Source organism: Pteropus medius, unplaced genomic scaffold, assembly GCF_902729225.1.
Source record: "Pteropus medius unplaced genomic scaffold, Ma_sr-lr_union100, whole genome shotgun sequence".
Taxonomy (NCBI): Eukaryota; Metazoa; Chordata; class Mammalia; order Chiroptera; family Pteropodidae; genus Pteropus; species Pteropus medius.
This window is the reverse complement of record NW_024348242.1, coordinates 693,333-716,281: the sequence shown is the minus strand read 5'-3', so window position 1 is coordinate 716,281 and position 22,949 is coordinate 693,333. Positions and strand designations below refer to the sequence as shown.

The 22,949-nt window shown below is 66.1% G+C and overlaps 1 protein-coding gene across 1 annotated transcript; it reads left to right on the top strand.

The window, feature by feature from the left end:
• Positions 1–4,044: 4,044 nt before the first annotated feature.
• MMP17 (matrix metallopeptidase 17) lies at positions 4,045–21,445 on the top strand. Its single transcript, XM_039879484.1, has 10 exons — positions 4,045–4,167; positions 11,146–11,278; positions 11,941–12,070; positions 12,315–12,598; positions 13,284–13,460; positions 14,102–14,192; positions 15,327–15,409; positions 15,497–15,649; positions 18,563–18,820; positions 19,428–21,445. The coding sequence occupies exons 1-10, from the start codon at positions 4,045–4,047 to the stop codon at positions 19,751–19,753; spliced, it is 1,758 nt and encodes a 585-aa protein (XP_039735418.1). The 3' UTR covers positions 19,754–21,445.
• The last annotated feature ends 1,504 nt before the right edge of the window (positions 21,446–22,949 follow it).

The following is a 22,949-nucleotide window of genomic DNA, read 5'->3' as shown; positions in this document are numbered from 1 at the left end:
TCAGGACACAGACACACAGAGTGATGACCCTGTGGGGACACGAGGAGGACACGGCTGTCTGCACGCCGGGAGGAGCCTGCCCTGGATCTTGGACATCCGGCCTCCAGGACGGGGGACAGGAAATGTCTGTGGTGTAAGCCGCCGTCTGTGGCTTTTGTCACTCAGTCCCAGCTGGCAGATACTGTATCTACCGCTAGATACTCACAAAAACATCCCAGTATAATGACACGGAACAGCCCTCGCTCACCCAGATTGCATCTCCCTGCTCCGGCCCACGGGTCCCTGCAGCCACCTTGGGTGCCGGCTGTGGCTGCTCCCATCTCGAGGGCTTCCTCGCCCATGAAGTGGCTCTGCCCTGGGGACACGCAAAGGCCTGGCTCAACCAGCAAGGCCCCTCCTGCACCCCGTCTCCCTCCTCTCCCCTGGACGTCCCTGGGGCCACTGTCCCACACTCTGCACACTTGACTCACCCGTCCCCCCAGGGGCCCGGGACCCCGCCAGCCTGAAGGAACCCTGCTTGACAAGTCACCCGTCTGCACCCACACGTGCTCACACTTCCTTGTTCTCACTGTTACTGACTTTCAGGGACACGAGCGAACCAGGAGCAGCTGCTCCCACTGCAAATGTGAGACAGCTGAGAAGCCGAAGGCCCTGGCCACGTCCTGGCCCGCCCGCTGAGAGAGTGAGCGTCCCAGTGACAGTGACTTACGAGGCGGCTCTCCCGGGAGAACCCAGCGGGGCAGCAGGACTGGGCAGGGCGGGATCCTGCTGCACGGGCCAGTGCCCGCAGACCTGCGGGTCACAGCCGAGGCCCAGGAACGTGTCCTGCCATCAGTCACAGCTCAGAGCTGCCCAGGACGGATGTCCCACAGCCCGAGGCTCGGGACGAGGAGCAGCAGGGGGGGCGGGGACCCTGGGGTCCTGGAGTGTGTGGGAGGGAGTGCTCAGGGCTCCGGGGGTCAGGGCCAGCTCCGGCCATGGCTACCCGCCTTCCCTCTCGCCTGAGGTCATGGCCTGTGCTTTAATGCATGTCCTGCAGGCCTTTTCCTCTGCTGCACGCACACGCGCACGCACACACGCACGCACACGCACACACGGCCCAGGAGGGCTGCGGCCCGCACCCAGCTTAGCCGGCCCGGCCTGCAGACTCTCAGCTCAAGTCACAGCCCAGGCCGTCTCTCATTGCAGGATGTGGGTGGCATGTCCTTCCCTGAACCAACCATGTGGCCGAGGGTGGAACAAGACAGAGACAGCGGCCCAACCTGGCTTCTGTGCTCCACGGGCCGCAGGGACAAAGGGGGCCTTTTCTCAAGGAAACGGGAGGGGCTGAGCAGAGAGGGGGAGGGCGGAGGGCAGGCGGGACTGGGTGGAGGGGCCCATGGACGATGCAGGTGCGTGTCTGCGTGCGTGCGTGTGTGCGCACGCACGTGTACATGTGGCAAATGTAAATATGCAATTGTGCTGCGAGGTTTGCTCCGCTCCGTGTCGGCGTAGCCCTCTGGCGCCCCGGCCCTGGCCCTTCTTTCCGGCTTTGGGGGGTGTTCTGTTGCTCCGGCTTCTCCCGGTGTGCTCAGTCCAGGGCAGCCACCGACTGACGTAGTGCCTGTGGGTTTCTCCAAAGGGACACGACCCAATCCAGGAGTCACGGCTGGGCAAACAGGGCACAGGTGGGACTCCCGCCCTCACCCACGTCCTTGGCCACAGCCAGCACCACCGTCCACAAGGCCCTGGTTCAGCCAACGAGTCCTGGGCGGACATTGGGCAGCTTCTGGTCAGCCTGCATCGGCGGACCGGTGCAAAGACAGGACTGTTTTTCTAAGACACCAGAAGCACTAGGCCATAGAAAATGCACTTTTTAAATTTTAATCGTTGCTCCCCAATGGCCCTCCAGCGAGGCTGCACCAGCTGGCACTCCCTCTGCTGGCAGAGTCCTCACTTCCCACGCCCTGCTGGGCTCCTGATGACACACAAGTTGCCGGTCTGATGGGTGAAAAGTGGCCTCTCGTTGCCGCTTGGATCCTGGCCGCCTTCAAGTGCCAGCATTCAGTAGCAGGCCTGAAGGGAGCGCAGCAGCCATGGCACCACACAGACCCCCCCGTGAAGGGCGTGTCCCCCAACCGTCTTGGGTCCTCCACCACTCACCAGCCACCCCCTGGGTCTGTCTAGGGAGACTCATGGCCTGTCCGTAGGCCCTTCCTATGCTGGGGACCTCAGGACACTGTCTGCAAGCTGCTCTTGTCACTCCCTCCTTTGGTGTTAGTCACTGCACTGTGCCTCCGACAGCCCTCAGCCAGCATTCCGAACTCAGTTTCACAGTGGGGCCGGCTGCCGCCTGCCTGAAAATCCTCCGAGCCCCCTTGATCCAGCCCCCCCTGCTGCCACCTCCCTTCCTGACTTCCTGACCCAACCCCCGGAACCCCCCACAGACCCCTTCCTTCCCACGGTCAGCACAGGCAGCTCCGCTCACTCCACCCCCAGCCACATGGTTGGTGCAAGGAGAGACACATGATCCATGTCATCCAGTGACAGATGGGTCTGTGGCTGGAGAAAGTGTCTGCGGCTGGGCTGGCCGAGATGCAAGGTTATCGGTGGAGCCACCTGCACGGTCTTTGCTGCCATTTGGAGAAATCTTGCCTGAGCAAGAAGCCCACACAGAGATGGAGAGACTGTATCCTGATCACGTCCCGTGCGACTTGATCCAGCCTCGACTGACATCCACCTGCTCTGGGACGTCCCAGTTTAACAAGCCCATAAACGTCTTTTCTTTGGCTACAGCCAGTTTGAGCTGGGTTTCTGCCACGGGCAGCCAAGTGGTCCTGACACCCTTGAGCACACGTCAGGAGTGTGCCTGGGAGGGGTCACGGATGGATGCCAGGGTGCCTCGCTCCCCGAGACCTCACCCTTTCACCATGGTGACTTCTAAAGCAGGTGCAGATCTGCGGAAGGGCCGGGGGCTCTGGGAGCAATGTGGAGGTGGGGAGTAGGATGAGCAGGACCACCACCCAGGAGGGGGCTCTGCCTGGACCCCGGGGCTGGCAGACAGAAGGGGCACGTGGATTCAGCGGAAGTGCCTGGGCCTCAGCCTCCCTGTCTGTGGAACCGGCCCTGGATCCTGACACGGCTGGGCCAAGGGCGGTGAGCGGGCGGTGAGCAGGAGCAGCTGGAGCCCGCGGGGATAGAAAGCCAACATAAGACGCTGTCGGGGCGTCTGCATTAGAACCTCGCGGCCCACCACGCCCTGCCCAAGATCCTTCGGCTCTGTGACCTTCTGTGACCTCTTGCAGTTACTTAATTTCTCTGGGCCTCAGTTCCCTCGTTTGAAATGGGAATAAGAGTTTCTATTCCATAAGATACTGTGAAAAGTGAACGAGATTATACGAGGGAGACGCTGAGCATGCGCCCTGTGCACACCAACTCCCCAGTCAGATGTTAACATTCCCCTCCCCAAACCCACGGTGACCACAGTCCCTCGGCCCTCGCTGACCCCACAGGAGACTCGTACTCCTGACGATGCCCCCGGCCCCTCCCACGCTGTCACCCCCCCAGCCCCCACCCCTTTCTACTGCGGTGCAGCAGGCTCCACCAAGCGTCCGCCGGGCGCTGCGGCTGCTGTGCGGAGTCCCAGCAGTGACCGCCAATCTCGGCACCGGCTGGTCCGCGCGCGCACACGAGCGGAAGCCGGGGTCAGCTCCCCGGGGAGCGGCCCGGACCACTGGACTCTGCGCCCGCCCACCCGCCCGCTCACCCCCGCCGTCCGCGACCGGCTGGGGACACTGGACAAGCGCCTTCCTTCGGACCGCCGCAGCCCCGGTCCCCCTGGATTCGCGCGGCGGCGCGGGTGGGGTCCGAGCATCCCCGCCGGGCGAGGGGCGCTGGCCCTTTAAGGCGGCGGGCGGGGCGCGCGGCCGGCGGTCATTAGCATACATTAGCATGCCCCGCCCCGCCCCGCCGCCGGGTGGCTCAGTCGGCCGGGAGCGGCGCGCTGGGCTCTCGCGGCGCGGGGCGCGGGGACGTCCACGCCGCGCCGCCCGCCCTGTGAGCGCGATGCCCGGCCCGCCGCGGCCCCGGGCCCGGGTCCCGCCGCTGCCGCTGCTGCTGCTCGTGCTGGCGGCCCGCGGGGGCTGCGCCGCGCCCGCGCCGCGCGCCGAGGACCTCAGTCTGGGGGTGGTGAGTGCGCGGCCGGGAGACGGGGTCCCGGGCGGGAGGACCCCATCAGCGCGCCCTGGACCCATTGCCTGGTCAGGAAAGCTGAGGCGGGGGCGCGGGCTGAGTGCCTGACGCGCGCGCACCCGGGTCTGGGAAAGACACGCCGGGTCCCTTCCCGGCCCCGTGCGCTCCGAGCGCGCCGCAGCCGCAGGAGCCCGCGGAGGCGAGGGGCTGCCTGGCGGGAGCCCCCTTCGCCGGCTTGGAGCGGCCCCTAATGGGGTCCCCAGGCGGTGGGACAGACGTCGCAGCCACCGGGAGCAGTGCGCCCCGAGTGCGTTCCCAGGGGAGGGGCGGGGGAAGGGCGCGCACCCACAACCGAAGAGAGGCCAGGGCTGCGGAGTGTGGGCGCCCGGAACGCCGGTAGTTCTCGAGTTTGCGCTGATGGGGGTGTTGGGGAGCAAGGGAGCCGGCCCCCAGCCCCTCGCTAGGCATGGATCTGGCCCTGTCCCCCTCCACTTCCACCGCCAGGGCGGCCAGCCTTGCCCTGCCTCCCCCGTGACCCTGTCCTGAGCATGACGGAGTCCCCTCCCATTCCCAGGCTCGAATGCAGCTCCACCGCCTTCCCCAGCGCCCCCTTTCCCGTTCCCCAAAACCAGCTGTCCCACTGGCTCCGGAACAGTACTAGGAGTGGCGATAAGTGACCTCTTCCCACCACCCCTCCCCGGTTCAGCCCGCCAGTGGACCTGGAAAATTTAGATGAGTTTGTGGGTCTGTCACCCCTGGCCCCCGCGGAGGCCAGGCCCAGGCGAGGCCGGGAGGGGCCGGTGCATTAGCAGGTTCCTTCTGAGGTTTCCGCCCCTGCAGCTGCCCTCGCTGCGCTCAGACGCAGGGACGCGCCACAGCCTCCTCCGCCCGCACAGCCCACGTCCTTGGCAGCCCCCTAAAGGGGTGCTCCCCTCCTCCCAGCGCCATTGGTGCTTGGACACCCCGGGATTTCAAGCAGGGGAGGTACTTGGGGGACATCTGCAGCCCTGGGGTTAGCAGGACTTGGCCACAGGTTCTGGATGAGAAAGACTCTGGTCCCTGCCACCTAGCTGCCACAGCCCTCAAAGCCATCAGGGAGGGCGCAGCCAGGTCCCTACATTCAGACGTTTGCGGGACCCCACCGCCAGCTTCCTCCCAGCGAAATCACTTCTGAAACGAGGTGCCTTTATCCACCTCCTCTGGCCCCTTTGCAGCTGGGGGTTCCCGGGTCCCCTCCTGGGGTGCACACTCTGAGTACATGTGTCCCCGGAGCTGGGCTAAGAGTCAACAGAACCCAGGCCCCACCTTCTAGTTCCGAGGGACTGGCCTGGAGGCTAATGGGGTCCTGCCACACAGTCAGGGGACAGAGCTGCAGCCCCGCCAAGTTCGCTCCTCAGGCCCCGTGCAGCTCTGAAGTTTCTGGGGGCCTGCCGCCACCGCTGCCGCCGGGAGAACCATCAGGCATTCTTCTCGGCCTGTGTCTCCTCCCCCTGCTCCCCAAGGTTCCCCAGCACCCAGGGGCCACCCGGCCCAGGCACCCCCTGTGGGACGCACTGGGCAGGGGACGTGGCTCCCCAGTCTGGAGCCCAAAGACAGCAGGACTCTGGAGTCCCGCCCAGTGGGGAGAGCAGAGGGTGCTGCCTTCGCCAAGGGAGCCCCCACCCCAGGAAGGGGGGTGTTCTGGGACCCGGTGTGGGAGAGGCCGCCTGCCTCTCGTCCCTGGTTTGTTGGCAGAGGGCGGCCTCTCGTGGCCTTCGGCGGAATGACACCTCAGCCTGATCCAGAGGTGCAGGAAGGCTGCCAGACTAGCCAGGATTGATGGGGTGAGGGGGACTCCTTTCCAACCCCCTGTAGACCGCCTTGGGGGCCCAGGGACTGGACACTCAGGTCTGCGGCCACCAGCGAGGAGAAGGGCCCCTTTGTAAGGGTGACCCAGCTTCAGCCAGACAGAGCTGAGCCCAGTGGGTCGTGAGCAGTGGCTGGCCCCCGGGAGGGGCTGGCCCAGCCCAGCCCCGCTCAGCTCCAGCTGGGGAACAAAGCGCCGGATTGAGGCCTGCTGCGCCTGCCTAGTGCTGGGCTTTCAGGCCCAGTGGAGGAGACAAAAGACGGAGCATGCGGTGTCCCCTGGGGTTGTGGCCAGGACTTTCCTTATTTTATTTCTGAGTAGGTAAGGTCCGGAGCATAAGGTTCTGGTGTCCACAGGGGCCAGCAGGGGAAGCACAGTCTCCCTCCTCCCGTTTCCCGAGGTTCCTTCCAGAGCAGTCTGGGCACATGAAGGGACATGGGGACCTCAGCCCCGTCACATTATGGATGGAGGCCCGCTGCCCCCGCAGTCTGTCCTGGAACAGTCCGTGTCGGGGCGTCTCTGTCCGCCCGTCGTATCTCACTGCACAGTGTCACCTCCTTTAGCCGGGCAGCACGGCTGTGCGGGCCGCTCCTGCTATTCCGCTGTGGCCAGAAGCACAGCCAGAAGCTCCCGGTCACGGCGGCGTGGTGTGCGTGGGCGAGGATCCAGGCTGTGCGGGAGGCCCAGGGGACAGGCCCGACTTGAACACTGCACAACGGCCGATCCCCCTCCTCGCCCCCCACCCCCCACGCAGTGTGCTGGCTGGCGGGACATTGCTCTCTGACACCACATGGTGACAGCGGTTTGTGGCTGAGCCTGAGTGAGGGTGGCCGGCGTGAGAGCAGCCTCAGAGGCCCAGGAGGCGCCAGGCTGGGCTGGGCTGGGCAGGGCAGGGCGGCGATGGCGGGTGGGAGCCAGGACGTCCCCAGGAGCACAGGTGAGCACCTTGTCCTCCTCCTGGGGCATGGAATAGGGGTGGCATGGGTGACAGTCACCCTCTTTACCGTGGCCTCTGCCTGTGGCCTCTGGTCCCCGCTCCTCAGTGCAGTGCTGAAGTGAGTTGCGGGCCCTCGGTGGGCTCAGGGCTGCGTCACAGACCTGGCAGGGGCCAGGAGCAGCCCTCCCAGCTGCTGCAGTGGGGACACCCAGACACGTGCCCTCGGCCCAGAGCCAGGCAGCCGGGAAGGCTACGGGGGACAGGAGGAGAGCGTGGCCCTGTCCTCCGAGGGCCCCTCCGCACATCCCAGGGGACTTGAGTTTAAATGTGCAGGTCTCAAGACCCCCGGCCCCCTCCCATCCCCCCAGCAGATATGCCATCAACAAGTGCATGCAGGCTCTGGGCTTGCAGCCAGCTGGGGGTGACTGAGAAGTCTCTGTGGGCCTTGTGTGCTGGCCAGTCTGGCCTGGGCAGGTCCACACTGGTCGCCTGTGGCTGAGCCCAGGACAGTGCACAGCTGCTTTCATGGTGCGAGGCCCAGGCTGCTGCTCACCGGCCTGTGGCCTAAGCACCGGACGTCAGTCTGCTGGTCTGTAAAATGGGGTCACGAGAACAGGGCAGTGGGGCATTAGCTGGTGGTGCCCCGAATGGCTCCGGGCAGCGTCTGGCGGGAATGAACTGCCTCCGCCTCCGGAGCAGGGGAAGGTGGGCAAAGCCCGAGGATCTGGGAGGTCAGCAGTGTTCGGAGGCAGTGCTGTCCTCAGGGACGCCCAGGGTGCTTGAGCGGCCGTGACTTGTCTCTGTGCATGGTGACCTGGGCTTCCAGTGAGATGCTGCAGGTGCACGCAAAGGGTGACGCATCTGTCACACATTAGCTGACAGCCGCTGGGCCGCTCCCCCCGCTCCGTCCAGCCCTCAGAGGGACGGAAGGGGCCGTCTGGGCGGGACGCAGAGCTGCCCGCCTGCTTCTCCCGCCCCTCCCCCCGCCCCAGCCCCAGGCCCCTTTTTCTCCCTGAACTTGCGGCTGGTCCTGCCCCAGGGCCATTGCCCAAGCCGCTGGGCACCTGGCCAGCTCCTGCGCACCCCTCAGGTCCCAGCCCAGTGTCACCTCCAGGGACCTCTTCCCCTGAGCACGAGCTCAAGAGCCCTGCCCCTGGCAGCACCTCAGTGTGTGACCTCAGGCAGGCGTCCTAACCGCTGTGTGCCTCGGTTTCCCCACCTGTAAAATGAGAATAACAGTGTCCTCGTGCTACTAACTCAGCAGTGCCTGAGCATCTACTGTGTGCCAGGCCTGAGTGGGGACCAGACACACGTGCTGTGAGCCAGAAGCAGGTTGGTGAATGGGAGGCGTCCGCAACTGTCAGCTGCCGGGATCCCTCGTAATCACGGTTCGTGACGTAATCACCGTTCGTGACGTAATCACCGTCCAATTCACTCGGTTCCGTGGTCGCTTGTTTATCGTGGGTCTGTCCACGAGACTGTCCCCTCCTGATGATGGACAACAGGGCACTGTCTCCCCAGGTCTCCACTGTCCCCCCCGTGCCCGGCACAGCGAGCAGTCCGTGAGGGTGTCAGGTGGGAAGGCGGTACTGTCCGGGAGAAGGATCTGGGACCGTCCCCTGGGAAAGACACTGTGACCCAGAGTCAGCTCCCACAGGAAGATAGGACACCTCTTCCCGTCGTCCTGGCCGACGCCCCACCAGCTGGCTTCCCTGTGGGGCCCTTGGAGGCTGGGGCTCCGTGAGACGTGGGCCTCAGTTTCCTCGGCTGTACAGGAGGCTAATGTTAATGACATTGCCCCCGTGGGGTTGGTGGGGTCATCAGAGCTGGAATGTGATGGTGGGAATGACAGTTTGGCCATCTGTCCCCATGGTCCCCCAGAGCTGCCAAAGCCCAGCCCCAGCCAGCCCGAGGCACCGCAGTGCGCACCACACCTGGTGCAGGGTCGGGGGAGGGCCACAGGAAGGGCGCCCCCCCCGCCCCCGCCCCAGGGGACAGCATTGAGTCCTGCTCCCCCCTATAAGTGAGGACAGTGGCTCGCAGTGGGGAGGGCTGCATGAGACAGCGCGCGCAGCGAGAGCTTCCAGTTCACCCGCGTCGTGTCGCACGTCACAGCGCCCCCGCGCCCCAGCCCACCGTCCAACCCCGCGTTTGCGGGTCCGGAGTCAGGGCTGGGACCACGGGACAAACGGACCAGGTGCCTGCGGGACTGGCGACCTGTGGGCTCAGCGACAGGCGGATCTTTAAGTGCTGCTGGGGCGGTGGCTGCACCCGGTAAATGCTCTAAAAGTCAGCGAGGGGCATCCTGGAAGAGACGCACGTGGTGCCCCCGGCGACAAACGTGGAGCGGGTGGAGGTGGGGGGTCTGGCAGCGCCTGGGGGCGGGGTGGGGGGTTGGCCGATGCAGGGCGCCCCTTCCCGGGCCTCAGTTTTCCCGTCCGTGTACCGGCCGTGGCCCTTGCAGGGCAGCGTCTCCTTGGCCGCCGCTGGCTGGGCGCCCCTCCCCCTGCCGGCGGCCCCGCCCCCTCTCGGGCCTTCTGGAAGGTTCAGGGCCGCCCTCCCCCAGCGCAGCCTGTTGCCCTGGAGACAGTGTCGCTGTGGCGACGGCGCCGGGTCGGGTGGGCGTGCAGGAAGGAGCCGTCAGCCCGCGCCCCTCCCGCGCTACCGCATGTGCGCCCCGCAGCCAGCCGTCCTGCCGCGAGCCCCGGCGTGCTGGGGTCGGGGGCGCCGGGCCGAGCCGGGTCTGGCAGCGTCGCCCTGGCAGAGACCGCAGCCTTCAGGACAAGTTCTCGCTGGCTCCCTGTACCCTTCGTTGACACCCCTACCTCTCACCCCCTTAGTCTCCTCTGATGTTTCAAAATGTATTAACTACCAGAAAAAAAATGTTAAGCCCGGCCATTTGACAGTTTGTGTCCTCTCGAGGCTGAGATGAGCTGGGGGGCTGTTTTAGACGCCCCCTCCCCACACACCCCTCCAGAAGGAATGGGGCTTCTTGTTCCAGACACCTGGCCTGCCCCCAAGACTCAGGGCTGGGCAGGGCCCATGGGCGCTGCACACCCTCCTTGGCGTCCTGTGTCACCAGAGGGCCCTGCTGCCTGCACCCCCAGACCCTCCAGGGGCTCGTCCTGATGCGACTGGGGTCTCCCCTGGAGAGCTGGCGAGTCGTTTTCACTCCCCCTCTGGCCAGGGGCCTACCAGGGGGGGTCCATGGTCAAGGGGGCTGGAGGGGACTGGCTTCATGATGCTATGTTGGGAGGTCTGCACTGCAGTGGCTGGGATGTCAGACTGGGGGTGCAGACCCCAAGGCAGGTGGGAGGCCCCAGGCATGCACCCCGCCAGCCCTTCGGCTTCGGTGCCTTCTTACGTTTATGCAGCGGTGCCCCCACGGCCCGGGCAGGTGCCAGCAGCTGCTGGCGGGGGGGAGCAGTGCCCGTCACGGGCAGCATGCGCCTCAGCACTGTGGCTCCCTGTTCTGCAAGCCGACGCCGAGGTCAGACGCCCCGACCTGTGGCTGAAACCTGTTTTCAGGGTTGGCGCACATTTCAAGTGCTTTCAAGGCCTCTGAAGGCTGCAGCCACGTGTGGCCTCCTGGCCAGGCCACCAGAGCCCTGGATGGTGGGGGCAGGCTGAGGGCGGGGGCTGCTCAGTGCGAACCCCCGGCTGTTACCTGAGCTTACAGACGGGGAACAGCCCAGAGGGGCTGAGTGACCTGCCTCGGTTGCACAGCAAGGAGGTGGCCGAACAGCATTTGAACGGGCTGGAGTCCGGGCTGCTAATGGCTGTGTGTGTGCAGCTTGTGACCGGACCCCGCAAGCCAGGGCCTGAGCCGTCACCATCACAGTGGCGGCGTGGCTTTCAGACCTCGGGTCCCAGACCGCTCGCTGCTTCACACGTCCGCCCAGGGCCTGGTTGGCACGTGCCACTTAGGATGACCTGTTTCTAGATTTGATTTCTTGAGCGTCCCCTGGGCTCTTCGCTGCCTCAGAAGGAGGGTGCCGGTTGTGCAGTGCCCAAGCCCACCCACCCCGGGCATCAAGTCCCTTAAGACACCTCTCGAGGAGCCGCCTGTGAAGCCACTTAAGGGAGGGGCAGGGGGCGACTTGTGGCCTGATGGGGGGCTGGGAGGCATTGGTTGGGGCAGGGAGAGGCCAAGTTCCATGCCGGGGCCTCACCTGCACCCCTGTGCCCGCAGGAGTGGCTGAGCAGGTTCGGCTACCTGTCCCCACCGAACCTGGCAACCGGGCAGCTGCAGACGCAGGAGGAGCTGTCCAAGGCCGTCGCCGCCATGCAGCGCTTTGGGGGCCTGGAGGCCACCGGAGTGCTGGGTCAGTCCTCCGGGGGCAGCTGGAGATGTGCTCCCCAAGCCCGACCTCCGAAAGCCTGGTTGCCCGCTCCGGCCTGCCCGTGGGGTGCGGGGGGGGGCGGGCCTGCTGTCCCTGGGGCAGGACCACAGATTCCCGCCAGCGGGAGCCCCTCGTGGTCACCCTCGGCTCCCCCAGGTGTGGGCACGGCAGAGGCAACTGTGTGCCAGCGTGTCAGGCCCCGTCTCCACTGGACAGCAGGGGCTCGAACTGCACTCACGGGGCCAGGCGGCCACCCAGGGCCCGGCCTGGTCCTGCCCTACGGAGTGCCAGCCTGTGCTGCCCAAACCCCCAGCTTTCCAGGAAGCCAGAAATCAGGGCTTTATGTGAGCACCCCACTTTCCAAATGTTGGCAAGGAATGTCAATTTTGTCAAGACCGTCTTCAGGGCTGGCTGATAAGAGACACATCTGCCCCAGGCCTCAGGGGAGACACGTGTGTGTCACATAAAGTGCAGGCGGCACTGGCAGCCGTGTCCTAGTGGTGCCCCGTAGCTGGAGGCCTGGGCCTCATAGCCCCCCCCACCCCAGACCTGGTGCGGGAGCCGAGGGACGGCCCTCGGGCTGCTGGGGACCCCAGGTCGGGGGTGAGCTGGGCCTGGCTCCTCACCCCTGCCCGCCCCTGCAGATGAAGCCACCCTGGCGCTGATGAGGACCCCACGCTGCTCCCTCCCTGACCTCCCAGCCGAGGCCCCAGCTCGAAGGCGGCGCCAGGCCGCTGCCCCCGCCAAGTGGAACAAGAGGAACCTGTCGTGGAGGTGGGGGAGGGTGCCACCTGGCCCCTCGCAGACTCAGTGGGGGGCTGCCTGAGCAGACCCCAGGTGCAGGGGCCCCCGGTCCCAGTGGTGCCACCGCAGCCCTCAGCTCAGTCACGTCTGCAAACTATTCCCAAATCGTGTCCCAGTGCCCAACCCCGGGAAGGATGCTCCAGGGGGGACGGCGCGGCCTGGGGGGCACACGGCCTGTCCCCGTGACCGGCCCCTCCCCCTCCCACCGGCCCAGGGTCCGAACCTTCCCACGGGACTCACCCCTGGGCCGCGACACCGTGCGGGCGCTCATGCACTACGCGCTCAAGGTCTGGAGCGACATCGCGCCCCTGGACTTCCACGAGGTGGCAGGCAGCACCGCCGACATCCAGATAGACTTCTCCAAGGCCGACCATGCTGACCGCTACCCCTTTGACGGCCCGGGTGGCACGGTGGCCCACGCCTTCCTTCCCGGTGACCGCCTCACTGCAGGGGACGCCCACTTCGACGATGACGAGGCCTGGACCTTCCGCTCCGCAGGTGCGTCGGGGCTAAGGCCGAGCCCGGGGACCCCAACAGACCCCGTGACGTCACGGGCAGCCACACCGACCCCATAAGGATGAAGGGACCGCTAGCAGTGCAGACTGCGGTGCCTGTCTGTCAGCTCACGAGGACGGGCGGGCGCTTCTAGCTAGGCTGGTCCCACTCCGCTGTCTCTGGCAGGGACACCCGCCTGGCCAGTCTTAGCCGGACTCACAGGCCTGGGACGACGGGTAACACCACTGTGTGTGCTTCCTCTGGCTGAGCCGGGCTCGTCCTCGTCCTTGTCCCCGCCTCCAGACGGGCCTGGGCACCTCGTCACTTCTGCCACGTCCTGCTGGCAGAGAGGTCACAGGCCCGGCTTCTGGGGGACCAGGGCAGAGCCCCGTGACACAGGGTGCGAAGGTGAGGGGCGGCGGGGCCACGTGGAGTCGGTTCACACAGCGGCCTGTAGCACCGTGAGCCGATGACGGGAGCCCCGGCCCATCGGTGGGGCACGGGGACCCTACCCCAGCCCCTTGGGGTCCCGGCAGCCGGCAAAGAGAGGTTGCCGACCCCCACCACGAGTGACTTGTAGCTGGGGGACACTGAGGGACTCTGGTGACCCCATGGGGCCGCGGTCGGAGCCCAGACGGCCCCTGAGGGACCACAGAACCAGTGGCTCACTGGCTCACCACGTCCCCAGATGCCCACGGCATGGACCTGTTTGCGGTGGCCGTCCACGAGTTTGGCCACGCCATCGGGCTGAGCCACGTGGCAGCCCCACACTCCATCATGCGGCCCTACTACCAGGGCCCGGTGGGCGACCCTCTGCACTACAGGCTCCCCTACGAGGACCGGGTGCGCGTCTGGCAGCTGTACGGTGAGTGGCCCTGAGGGTGGGGTCACACACTGAGCCCGGGCCCCCCTCCAGCACCCGCTCCTCGGGGTCGCCGTGATGAAATTCACCACTTTGACGGTTTCAGAGCTCACGCTCCAATGACACTCAGCACAGCTACAACGTTGTGCAGCCAGGGCCTCCGTCTGGTTCCGGGCCTGTCCCGCCCCCCGGCCACCTGAGCAGCCCCATCCCCGGCCGCGGTCGGCACCCCCCCGCCCCCAGCCCCTGCAGTCACTGTGTCCGTCCCCGAGGGTTTGCCCGTTGTGGACATTTCATGTCAGCGGAACCATGCCGCACGAGGCCCTCAGGCCGGCTCCGTGCCTGGAGCGTCCCATTTCAGGGCAGGAGAACTCCCTCTCTCCGTCCGGCGTTGCTGGGCATGTGGGTGCCGCCACCGTCTGGCCTCGTGACCAAGCGCACATCTTTTGTCCTCTGGGGTCTGCGGCCAGGAGGGGCCGCCAGGGGCGTGGACGCGGCCGGCATGTCCAGGCCCCGTGGCCCCGCCTCTTCGCTGTCCGTGGGCTGCGAGTCTGGCCTGTCTGTCCACCCTGGGGTCCGGGAAGGGCAGGGGGCTTCGCAGGGAGCTGGGCTGCTGGATTCCACGCAGCAACTTGTCTCTGCAGGCGTGCGGGAGTCCGTGTCCCCCACGGCACAGCCGGACACTGAGGAGCCCCCCCTCCTGCCGGAGCCCCCCAACAATCGGTCCAGCACACTGTAAGCTTGGGCCCCTGCCCCCACGCTGTGGCCAGCAGCATCCCCAACACCAGCTCAGCATCCTGAGCACCAGGATGTCCTGAGGAAAACTCTGTGGGCTGAGCACCAAGTGCCGCTGTGTCCCTTAGACCCTGCAGGCTGTGGGGGACAGTTGCTCCCCCAGCCGGGACCTGTGGGGGTGTTGGGTTTCCAAGGAGGGGTTCCTTCCAGCCTCTGCCCTGTCACCTGCTGCTGTGAAACAAGCCCTAATCCCCCAGAGCGTCAAAGCACCACCTCTTCGAAGCTGGGGGAGACCCCTGTCAGTGAGACAAGGGTCACAGACCGTGGAGGGCCGTCCCGTCCCCACCCCCGCCTGGCACACCTGCCCGTCACCTTGTGCTCGCAGCATGCCGAATACGAAACCACACACACTTAGGCTCTTCGGCTCTACGTGGTTTCGTCTCTGTGTTCCAGACGGGTCTATGGTTCCCCACTTAGCTGTGGACGTCCCGAATATCCGTCAAGGTCAAAGGTGTCGCTCCAGCTTTTTGATGGTTCTTCATCGCATTTGCTTGTTGAATAAGTGACATGTGCCAACGGTGCAGTTCTAAAGGCGGTCCCCGCCACCAGCCCCACCGCGTGTGCGTGCGTGCACGTGCGTGCACGTCCCCCGAGAGATGCCCCACGGGCACGTGATGCGCACCCACCTGAGCAGCGGGCACACTGTGCGCTGGCTTCTTGCCCTCCACACTCCACGTCGTGCGTCAGGTGGAGGGGCAGAGGTTTTAGGCCCTGACCTTTCACCGTCACGGTCACGTGGTCTGTGTCCCCTCTGGGGCAGAGCTGCAGCTCGCAGCAGGCCCCCCCCCCTCCCGGCTCCCACCCACTGCATTTCGCGGGGCGGTGCCCAGTCGGCTTGCAGAGGCCGTGCCGACCGCGTGAGGGCGCCATCGGTCCAAACGCGCCTGACACTGTGTTCACTTAGGGTTCCATCTTTGCCCACTGGATAGGGGTTCATTCTAACTCGCTTTTCTCTCTCGACGCCACCGTGTGTGTCTCAGAGCTGCAGGCATGGCGTGGGGGCTCCCTCAGGGACAACCCCGCGGTGGCTCAGGATGGGAGGCTGCCCGGCCCAGCGGCTCTCTCTGTCCCCAGGCCCAGAAAGGACGTGCCTCACAGGTGCAGCACGCACTTTGACGCGGTGGCCCAGATCCGCGGCGAGGCCTTTTTCTTCAAAGGTAACCCCGGCGGGGTCTGGGCCATGGGCGGAGCGGTGGCCCTGGGTCCCAGACCCGCCACCAGCAGCCACGCTCCTGTCCTCCCAGGCAAGTACTTCTGGCGGCTGACCCGGGACCGGCATTTGGTGTCGCTGCAGCCGGCACAGGTGCACCGCTTCTGGCGGGGCCTGCCGCTGCACCTGGACAGCGTGGACGCCGTGTACGAGCGCACCAGCGACCACAAGATCATCTTCTTCAAAGGTGGCTGCCCCCACCTGGCCACGCTCCAGGCCCCCTGAGCTTGGGTCTGCACAGGAGGCCGGCCCTGTGGTTTGCTCCAAGCACAGGGCTGGAGCGTGTCTGTGCCTGCGTCCAGCAGGCGTGTTTACTGAGCACCTGCTGTGTCCCACCTGTGCCGTGAGGCTCTGCAGGGACACAGGCCAAGACACAAAATCCCTCGCTCTGGGGGACACACGATTAGCACCCTCAAGTAACGAGGAAATTAATGCCGGCGGACCTCAGGGAACTGTCAGTGCAAAGGCCCCAGGGCAGGAAAGACCCTGCCGAGTGCGGGGAGGGCACCGTGGCCAGGCCAGTGCGTGGGGTGAGGCAGAGGACAGAAGTGCCCGTCAGTGTGGGAAGAGCGCGGGAAGGGCTGGGTTTAGTCTAGGTGCAGTGGGAACCACGGGCGGGTCCCGTCTCAGTCCAGGATGACAGGTCTCCTGGAGGAGGGACGTCACTCCAGCCTCACAGCCCACTCCTGAGGGGGCTGGGGGAGGCGGGGGAGGTGGTTCCTGCTCCGGGGGAGGTCGCCGTTGGTCTGGGGAGAAGGCTTTCTTCCCTCACATTGTGTGCAGCTGCGTTTTGGGGTGGCAGGGTCTGTGACTCCCTGGACTGCAGCACCCTGCAGCCGTGACCCTTCTCCAGCCCGGCCCCCCCACTCACCGGGGGCCCCCACTGATGGCGGAGTCCCCGCCTCCCAGCCTCGCGGTCCAGGCCCAGCTGCAGCCACGGCGGCCTGCACAGCTATGTCTCCTGGGTTTGGATAATTTCTCGACACAAAAACCAGGAGATTTCCCCGGCAGAGTCCCCTCTGCAGCTTTGAGGCGTGGGGCAGCGTGGCTCCCTGGGGCCTGCACTTACGCTTGGCAGCGGGACCAGGTTGGCTGCCCCATCCAGGTCACCCCACCCCAGCCCAAGGCCCTTCTGCGTCTGCGTGGCTGCCTGTCAGGGCCTCGTCCCTTCATCCCCCCCGCCCGACTCACCAAGGTTCAGCTGTTTCCACTCTCGGACAAAGGTTTTTATTTCTTGAGACCAAATATTTAATATTTCCATTAAATCGTGTCAATACGATTTCAAGCAAACGCGAACCGGAAGGACAAGCGGAGGAATCTCGACCGAGGCGCAGCCGCGAGCCAACTTCCGGTCCAGACGCGTGGTCCGCGTGGCCCGGTCAGCGAGTATCCACCACGTCCTTGACGTTCAGATGCTCCGGACGGTCCCCACTGCTAAAGTCAGTGCCCCAACTGGGACCGACAGGCTGGACGACCAGTTCCTCCAAGATGCCAGGAGGACCGCCCTCTGGGGCAGCGACGCCTGGAGTTTTCGCCGGGGCGGAACTCGGGCGGGCGAGTTCAGCTAGCGTGGCGGGCCTGAGCCCCAGCGCCCCCAGAGCACAGGCGGGGCTCAGCCTCTGCGGCCACCTCTTCCTTAGGTCCACGAGCAGCAGCTGAAACTGGTTTTCCAGGGTCTGAACAGCCTTTTCCAGCATAGAGTTTCTTAAAATTATTTTTATTTTTAATGGAGGTAAAAAAAAAAAAAAACAACGCATAAAAGTTACCCGTTTAACCACTGTTAAGAGCACAGCTCAGTGGCACTGGGCACGTTCACAGCCGTCACCACCGTCATCTTCAGAACTTTCCGTCTTCCCAAACTGATACTGTCGCCAGTAAACGGTGACTCCTCCTCCCCCGCCTCGGCACCACCTGAGACCCGTCTCCATGAGTCCGGCCCCTACGTAAGTCAGGCCACGCGGCTTCCGTAACTGAGTGTAACATCCTCGAGGTTCCTCCACGTTGTAGCAGGTGTCAGAATGTCCCTCCTTTTTAAGGCTGAGTGATACTCCACTGTGTGGGTGGCCCCCATCGTGTGTGTCACCCATGATGGACACTTGGGTGGCTTCTGCCTCTCAGCTGTGGTGACTACCACGTGTGTGCACGTGGCCACGGGCCCAGAGCTGGGGGCCGGTCCCACGTTCACCCGTGCTGTTTCCCCTGGAGGCTGAGCAGTCTGTGTTCGCCCCAGCACACCCTCACCAGCTGCTGGCATTTTCCGCCCTGGTGCTGGCGGCCACCTGCCGGCGTGCGGCGGGCACCGTGGTGGCCTTGGTGCGCCTCGCTCTCACGAGCGAAGGTGTCCAGCGTCCTTCCACGTGACTCTTGGCCACTCGAATATCGTCTTTGGTGAAGCGTCTATTCCTGTCCTCTGTCCAGCAAAGGATTTTTAAACGTTTTGCTGTTTCTTCCTTTCTTCCTGTAAATCACAGGCTGGTCGGTGCTGAGCCGGGGGGACCCGAGGACCTCCCGAACCTCATCCTCGCAGTCACTCTCATCTGGCAGAGCGCCTGCACGGTCTTCCCGAGCGTGGTCGAGGTGCGCCCAGGGCACCCAGGCTGCCGCCTGGGAGTATGACCTCCCACGTGACATTCTGGGGGATCGCTAAGCATCTTGCCTCCGGGTGGCCTGACAGGCGCGCATGCGCGTCTGCCCAGACCCCGACTCCCCACTCCCGACTCAGCCCCCGCAGAGCCCGGCCCTCCAGCCCGTCCGGCCCAGGCAGCAGAGCTGAGGCAGGACGGTCCCAGCCCCGAGTCCCGTGGGAGCGGACGAGGCGGGATGGTAAAGGCGTCTCCAGGGCGTGAGTGGACTGCGTCTCGCTCCCCGGTCTGCCGAGCGGTCGCCTCCCCTGCCCCGGGTGCTCAGGCTGCCGGCGCGTGGAAGGCGCCCGTGCCAGGCGCAGGGCAGGGGTCGGCCGGCACATAGTAGGTGGTCAGGGACGCAGCAGGTGCTCAGTAACCCCCTGCTGGGACTGGCGGGCACCGTGACGCGGGTGGTGGCACAGGGGGGCTGGCTGGGGGCAAGCGCGGGCTGAGCCCTGCCGTCTTTCTCTCCTCAGGAGACAGGTACTGGGTGTTTAAGGACAATAACGCAGAGGAAGGGTCCCCGCGGCCCGTGTCCGACTTCGGCCTCCCGCCTGGCGGTGTCGATGCTGCCTTCTCCTGGGCCCACAGTGACAAGACTTATTTCTTTAAGGACCAGCTGTACTGGCGCTACGATGAGCACACTCGGCGCATGGACCCCGGCCACCCCGCCCGGAGCCCCCCGTGGACGGGCGTCCCCAGCACGCTGGACGACGCCATGCGCTGGTCCGACGGTGAGCTCCTGGGCGCCAAGGGCGGGCGAGCGGGTGCAGCTGTGTCCCCGCCTGTGAGGTGGGGTCGAGAGGGTGGCCAGGAGAGAGGAGCCCGAACCTGCAAGAGGCACGCGAGGCACCCGAGGCACCCATGTGCTCGGCGCCCGGATCCTCCAAGGACCGGCCCGTGGCCGCCTGGCGCTGGCCCCGCCCCTCGCCCCGCCCCCGCCCCTCGCCCCGCCCTCCTCCAGCAGCATCAGCCTCTGCCCCCTGCTGCCCGGGTCACTCCCTGGGGACTCTACACCTGCCCCGTGTCCTCCTGGACACCCGCAGGGCCCCAAGCCTGCTGTGCAGAAATGATGCGTGGGCACAGAAGTTGGTGGTTTTGTTTTCAAAGCTGCGTCCCCAGCACCCAGCGGCCTGGACACAGCGGGCCCTTGGGGCAGCCAGTGGTCAGGAAGCTGCGAGGGTGTCTCGCTGTCCCCCTTGCCCGCAGCTGCCCCGGGAGCTGGGATGGGACCGACCCTCTTATCGGAAGGTCTCTTCCCCTCCTCCCCGGGGCCCGCAGCTCGGCCACTCGTCCTGTGTCCAGCGGCCAGAGCTCAGCCTGCCTTCCCCATGTCCCCAGGGGCCGCCTACTTCTTCCGCGGCAGTGAGTACTGGAAGGTGCTGGACGGCGAGGGGGCAGTGGCGCCCGGGTTCCCGCGGCCCACGGCCGAGGACTGGCTCGTCTGCAGGGACGCACAGCCCAGCTCCGAGGGCGCGGACGGAGCGGCGGGGGCCCATGCCCGGCCGGGGCAGCGCGGCCAGAGCCGCGCCGAGGACGGCTACCAGGTGTGCTCCTGCAGCTCCCTGGCTCCCCACCCCCTGGGGGCCTCCGGCCGGCTGCTGGCCGCCATGCTGCTGCTGCCGCCAAGCGTGCTGTGGACAGCAGCCGGGGCCCCACTGCTGTGATAGCCAGTGCCGGCTTGCAAGACCCATGGGTGACAGCCTGGAGCCACACAGGGCAGGACTCGTGCCCCCAACCCTCCAGCACCCGGAGCCAGAACCCCCGAGGAGACCGACGTGTGCGGCTGGGGGGCCCGGCCTTGCAGCTCCCGAGCAAAGCCCCGGTCCAGCCTCCCAGGCCGGATGGTGGCAGCCCTGGGCGCTGCCCCTCAGCAGTCAGCACCGATGCTGCCGGACAACAGGAGCCATCCTTCCCGCCGCAGGACTGGGTCACACATCGTTGACGGCGGGCGGGGCTGGGGGCGACCACGCAGGCCTCCCCCCAGCCCCTGGGGCCCTGGCCACCCTCGTCCCGGCCACACCGCCGCCCCTGGTGCTTCCGTCTTCCCGTGGGGGCTTTTGTCCCAGTCCCAGTGGGCCCGCCAGTCGCCTTGCTCAGGGCAGCCCCCCACTCAGATGAGCCCCGAGCTGGGGCCACCACAAGTCTCCCTGTGACATTTGCCAACAAACATGACCTCTCCCTGCTTCCTGAGGCTCGGGCTCCGCTCCTGCCACTCCCGGGTGGGGGCCGTGACCCCAGACCCACCTGCGCCGGGGAGGGCTGCACGGTGGTCCCTCCCCGCCTCGTTCACCAGCACCGCCCTCTCAGCACCCCCTCCGGGACTGCGTGCCTCCTGGGTGTCACGCCCATATCAGGAGGCCCCTGCCCGCAGGCTGACACACTCGACAGCACCTGCCTGCACGTGAGGGACATGCAGAACGCGACACCCCATCCTCCCTCCTGGGCGGCACCTGGGCTCAGCTGCCAACGCAGACGGCCGCCCGCCGGAGATGCAGGAGCAGCCCTGCCGGCCAGTCCGGGCGGCCGCCCCGCCTCTGCTCGCCCGGCCAGGAGCCCAGGCCGCGCTGTGTTCCTGGGGGGCGGACCTCTGGCCAAGACGAGTCACTGTCCCCTTCCTGGAGCCGCAAGTTGGTGCAGAGAGCCACCAGAGGGGCTTTAGAGCAGGGCCCCGGCAGGTGTTAGCCAGCAGCAGCATCACCTGCAGCCCGCCCTGCCTGGACCTGCTGACCCGAGCACTAGTCGTGGGGGGCCCCTGTGTCAGCCCCCCACCTGGAGGTGTGAGGCACAGGGAAGCGGGGACCACTGCTTTCTGGGGGTCGGAAAAGGCTATCTGCGGGGGTGGTGAGCAGAAAGGGAGGAGGAGTGGCTTGTCTGGAGGGGGCGAGGGCCTCATAGGCCAGGCCGTGTGTGTGTCCGGAGGTGACCACTGACCCCCTCGCTAGCCCCAGGGAGGGGCGGGAACGCTGCCATTCTCAGTGGGGGCTCGGCCTGACGTCCTGCCGTCCAGGCCCTGGAACCCGATGCTTGCCATCACAGCCGCCGGGCAGCAGGCCCGCTGCTCACTGACCCCCGCCGGGCCACGTCCCGCATCCACTGTGCACCATCTGGCCCTGGGCGCTCTGCCTGTCACACCAGACGGAGGCCGGGTCCCTCCCGCTCATGGAGGACGCCCCCACACGCACCCCACATCATCGCTGGTGGCCTTGGGAGCCTCGTGCGTTTGGGGCGGGGGGTCCCCTGGGTGCTCGGCCCAGGGGACAGAGTGGCCTGGGTCTGCAAGACCCCAGCCGTCAGGGCAGGCGGTCTCACTCGTGTGCGAAAGCCAAACACTTGTATAAAGCTTCCCACCAACCCGCCTGGACTGCAGCAGTGGTCAGTGGGCACCAGCGGTGGGCCCTCGTGCCTGGTCGTCGGGGACAAGTTACTGGTGACAGCAGCGGCTTCCCCGGGGGCTGCAGAGCAGGGCCTGGGCACCCGCGAGGACCCACGAAATACTCTGCGGCCCCCCATCTTTTTACACACGCACACATACGTTCTGAAGCAATTTCGTACAGAGACGTCACCGGTAGAGGACGAGAACCGGTTTTCTTCTTTTTTTTTAACCTAAATCGTGGGAACAATGACGGCTCTGAGTCACTTTTCTGTGTATTCCCTGCAAACCAGGGTTTTCTCCCAAGGTCAGTCAGGAATACGGGACACAGCAGACCCTGGCTGGGTTTCGGCCTTTACCGCCAGCATCCTCTGTCAGCAGGACCCGGCCCAGCCTCGCGGTGGCCCCGCTGCCCCGGGCTCTGCTCTGGCACAGCTCCCTGACCGCCACGACCTTGGGACTCGCGAAGGTCCAAAGGTCACAGGCTGGCCAGCCTGGGGACTGCGCCCTCGGCGTCAGCGGCCCGAAGCGCCCCCACGGTTCCTGGCTCCGCGTCTCGGGCAGGAATGGCACAGAAGGGTGCTGCATGCGCGGTCTTTCAATTTTAGGCGAGTCACTCTTTAAATACCTGGAGGTTTCACGTGAAATTCTGGATTTTCAGCCGAAGTCTAGCTTTATCCCGGGCAGTGCTGCCTCTGCTTGGACAAGCTTTGGCCGCCCCGGGGCGGGGATGGCTGCAGCTGTGGCGACAGACCCAGAGACCCCTCAGGAGGAGGTCGGAGGGCACGGTCAGCGTGGAGGCCCGCTCAGCGCACGCCTGGCCCGGTGCTGGCTGCTGGCTGCCCCCCGTGTGACCCAGCCTTGTGACCACACACTCGTGTTCCCGTGTGTGTGGGTGTCAAGTTTACAAAACACATGTACACAGGTGACCTCGGGCCAGAACACGTCTGCTCTGGTCCCCACTTCACAGGCGGGGAGACCGAGGCCATGCTCAGCTCAGGCAGAGACCCCGTCCCCTTTCCTCTCAGACCTCCTGCCAGGCCCACGGCTCCGCCTTCCAGACACACCCCGAATGTGCCTCCCGCCTCAGCCCTGTCCCAGCCACCACGGCCTGGCCTGGGGCACGCCAGCCACCTTCTGCCTGGCCCCTCCCGGGTCCTGTGAAACGGTCCCCCCACCAGTACCCTCCCAGGGTCCCGTAGCTTCTAGGGAAAAGTCTAGGGCTGGCCCCTGCTTCCCCCTTTCCTCTGCCTCCCCAGACCGTGGTGGGGGTCCTGCCTGGGGCCCTCGCACAGGCCTCCGGGTCTGTCCAGTGTCAGCTGCACAGCAGCACGTCCCTGACACACACATACCCCCCGCCACCTGAAGTCACAAACGGCTGTGACTCCCCACAAACACTCCAAACCGCCCCCTCTGTTCCTCTCCGTGGCACCCGTGACCTCCGACCACAGGCAGCTGCCAGGCCAACCTGCGTCTCGCTGGTCCTCTCC